Below are 2,486 nucleotides of genomic sequence, written 5' to 3' on the forward strand. Positions count from 1 at the left end.
GCCCCTGAAAAGAAACCCGGATTTAATTGCGTCAGGTTGCTGATCAATTTATGTTACAAAACAGCGTCACTATGTCAGAAATGAGCAGAGCTTAACATCTAGGTGGTATGCTAAGAGACATCAACGGTCAAGCAGGAAACTCAGGTAACTAGGCTCTCAAAGACAATTCCTCCAAATGACAGCGTTTCCATGGAAACTGCGTGCACATCCAGGACTGCACCTGTCAGCGATGACATCATACCCTCACAGTATCGAGGAAAGAGACCTCACTCAATCAGACAGGCCAAGGGACTTCAGAAATACATAAGGGAAAATACAGTGTGCAAATATGCAAAAATGAGATAAGATGACGACTGCTAAGTGATTGTCAAGCCACAATTACATCCTGTGAAATTGCGTTTTCCTGAATGATAGGATTACTACCACTGGCCCCCAGGACATCCTCGTCTACTCCGTGCAGAGCCCTCTCCCCAGTCGTCCCACCCCACAGCTTGCTATGTACTAGAAGACATGCAAATAAGGCCCGCCTTTTTGCTGATGAAAAGCAGCCGGGCCCTGACCCTGCAGCTCTGGGAGAGGAGCCCCAGCCCTGGGATTCCCAGCTGTCTCCACTTGGTGCTCAGCACTGAACACAGGGGACTCACCATGGAGTCTGGGCTGAGCTGGGTTTTCCTTGTTGCTATTTTAAAAGGTAATTAATGGAGAACTAGAGATACTGAGTGTGAGGGGACATGAGTGAGGGGAACAATGGGTATGTGTGGCAGTTAATTACAAGGGTGTCTCTGTGTTTGCAGGTGTCCAGTGTGAGGTGCAGCTGGTGGAGTCTGGGGGAGGCTTGGTCCAGCCTGGGGGGTCCCTGAGACTCTCCTGTGCGGCCTCTGGATTCACCTTCAGCAGCTATGGCATGCACTGGGCCCGCCAGGCTCCGGGAAAGGGGCTGGAGTGGGTCTCACTCATTAGCTATAATGGGGGTAGCACATACTACGCAGACTCCGTGAAGGGCCGATTCACCATCTCCAGAGACAACGCCAAGAACTCGCTGTATCTGCAGATGAGCAGCCTGAGAGCCGAGGACACGGCCGTGTATTACTGTGCGAGACACAGTGAGGGGAGGCCCGTGTGAGCCCGGACACAAACCTCCTGCGGGGGCGCGCGGGGCCACCAGGGGGCGCGCGGGACCACCGAGGACGGGTCAGGCCCCAGGAGCAGGTGCAGGGGGAGGTTTCCTTTCTCCTCAGCTGAAGTCAGAACTCTGGAGTCTTGCAGGTTGTTATTTTTTTATACTGTTATTTAATATGTATTTATTATCATTGGTATTTACGTTTTAATAATTTGAAACATTTTATGCAGTGTTATTTTTAAAAAATATATACTTAAGCTTGGGTGCAGTGGCTCACGCCTGTAATCCCAGCATTTTGGGAGGGTGGATCTCCTGAGGTTGGGAGTTTGAGACCAGCCTGACCAACATGGAGAAACCCTGTCTCTACTAAAAATACAAAACTGGCCAGGTGTGGTGGCAAGCCTGTACTCCCAGCTACCTGGGAGACTGAGGCAGGAGAATCGATTGAACCCGGGAAGCGGAGGTTGCAGTGAGCCGAGATCACGCCATTGCACTCCAGCCTGGGAAACAAGAGCGAAACTCCGTCTCATAATAAAATACACATATGTATACTATGTACATATTCAAGGAATAATTATTTCTAATTAGTTGCAGTTATTCTTCCAGAGTTTTATCATCTATTGCTATCAGCAACTATGGCTATGATAACATAAATTTACAACTATAGACATAAGTCTAAATACGACAAACCTGTTCATAAATGTGTAGTCATTTATATTTAAAATTATAATACAATAAATTTTAAAATATTTTCTAAATGATCAAACTTATTAATGAACTAAATATAAATTATTGGAGTTCTATGAAATCAATTCATAATTGATTTCAATAAGTTTATATTGTTTATATTAATATCTATTTACTTAAACATTATATATTGGTCAATTCAAAATAGCTAAGGTAAATTTCTAATGGCCTTGACAGAAAAAAGGAAAATGTTTTGAAGTGATGAATATGCTAATTAGCTTTATTTTATTATTCCATATTGTACTAATAAATAACAACATTTCTTTGTACCTCATAAATATATAACAATTTATCTATTTTCAAGGCAATGATTTAATGCATCCTGGTCATAATGTTTTTTTTCCCTTGTCCAGGTCTGATTGGATTGTCCTGAGAAACCCATCCACACTCCTGCCTCCTGAAGGCTTCTGAGCATGGCTCCATGAAGGGCAGAATCAGGCGCCCCGGGTGAGTCCACAGGGCCTGGAGCCTCCCTTTTAAATTAGGGGCTCCTCTCATGATCACAGGGCTCTTCATTATCCTCACCCTGCTGTTGTACCAAACAAGAAACATCACACTTCAATTCATCAGGCTTTGCCTTAATTTTCCCTGAAAAATCAAGGTAATAATTTTTGCAATA

The 2,486-nt window shown here is 44.4% G+C and overlaps 1 gene segment (V, D, J or C); it reads left to right on the plus strand.

The window, feature by feature from the left end:
- Positions 1 to 451: 451 nt before the first annotated feature.
- Positions 452 to 1,138, plus strand: LOC116547741. The segment is given in 2 exon segments: positions 452 to 691; positions 795 to 1,138. Coding segments are annotated over 2 exon segments (510 nt in total).
- Positions 1,139 to 2,486: the final 1,348 nt, after the last annotated feature.

This window comes from Sapajus apella, unplaced genomic scaffold (assembly GCF_009761245.1).
Source record: "Sapajus apella isolate SASKATOON/1434 unplaced genomic scaffold, GSC_monkey_1.0 scaffold4426, whole genome shotgun sequence".
Taxonomy (NCBI): domain Eukaryota; kingdom Metazoa; phylum Chordata; class Mammalia; order Primates; family Cebidae; genus Sapajus; species Sapajus apella.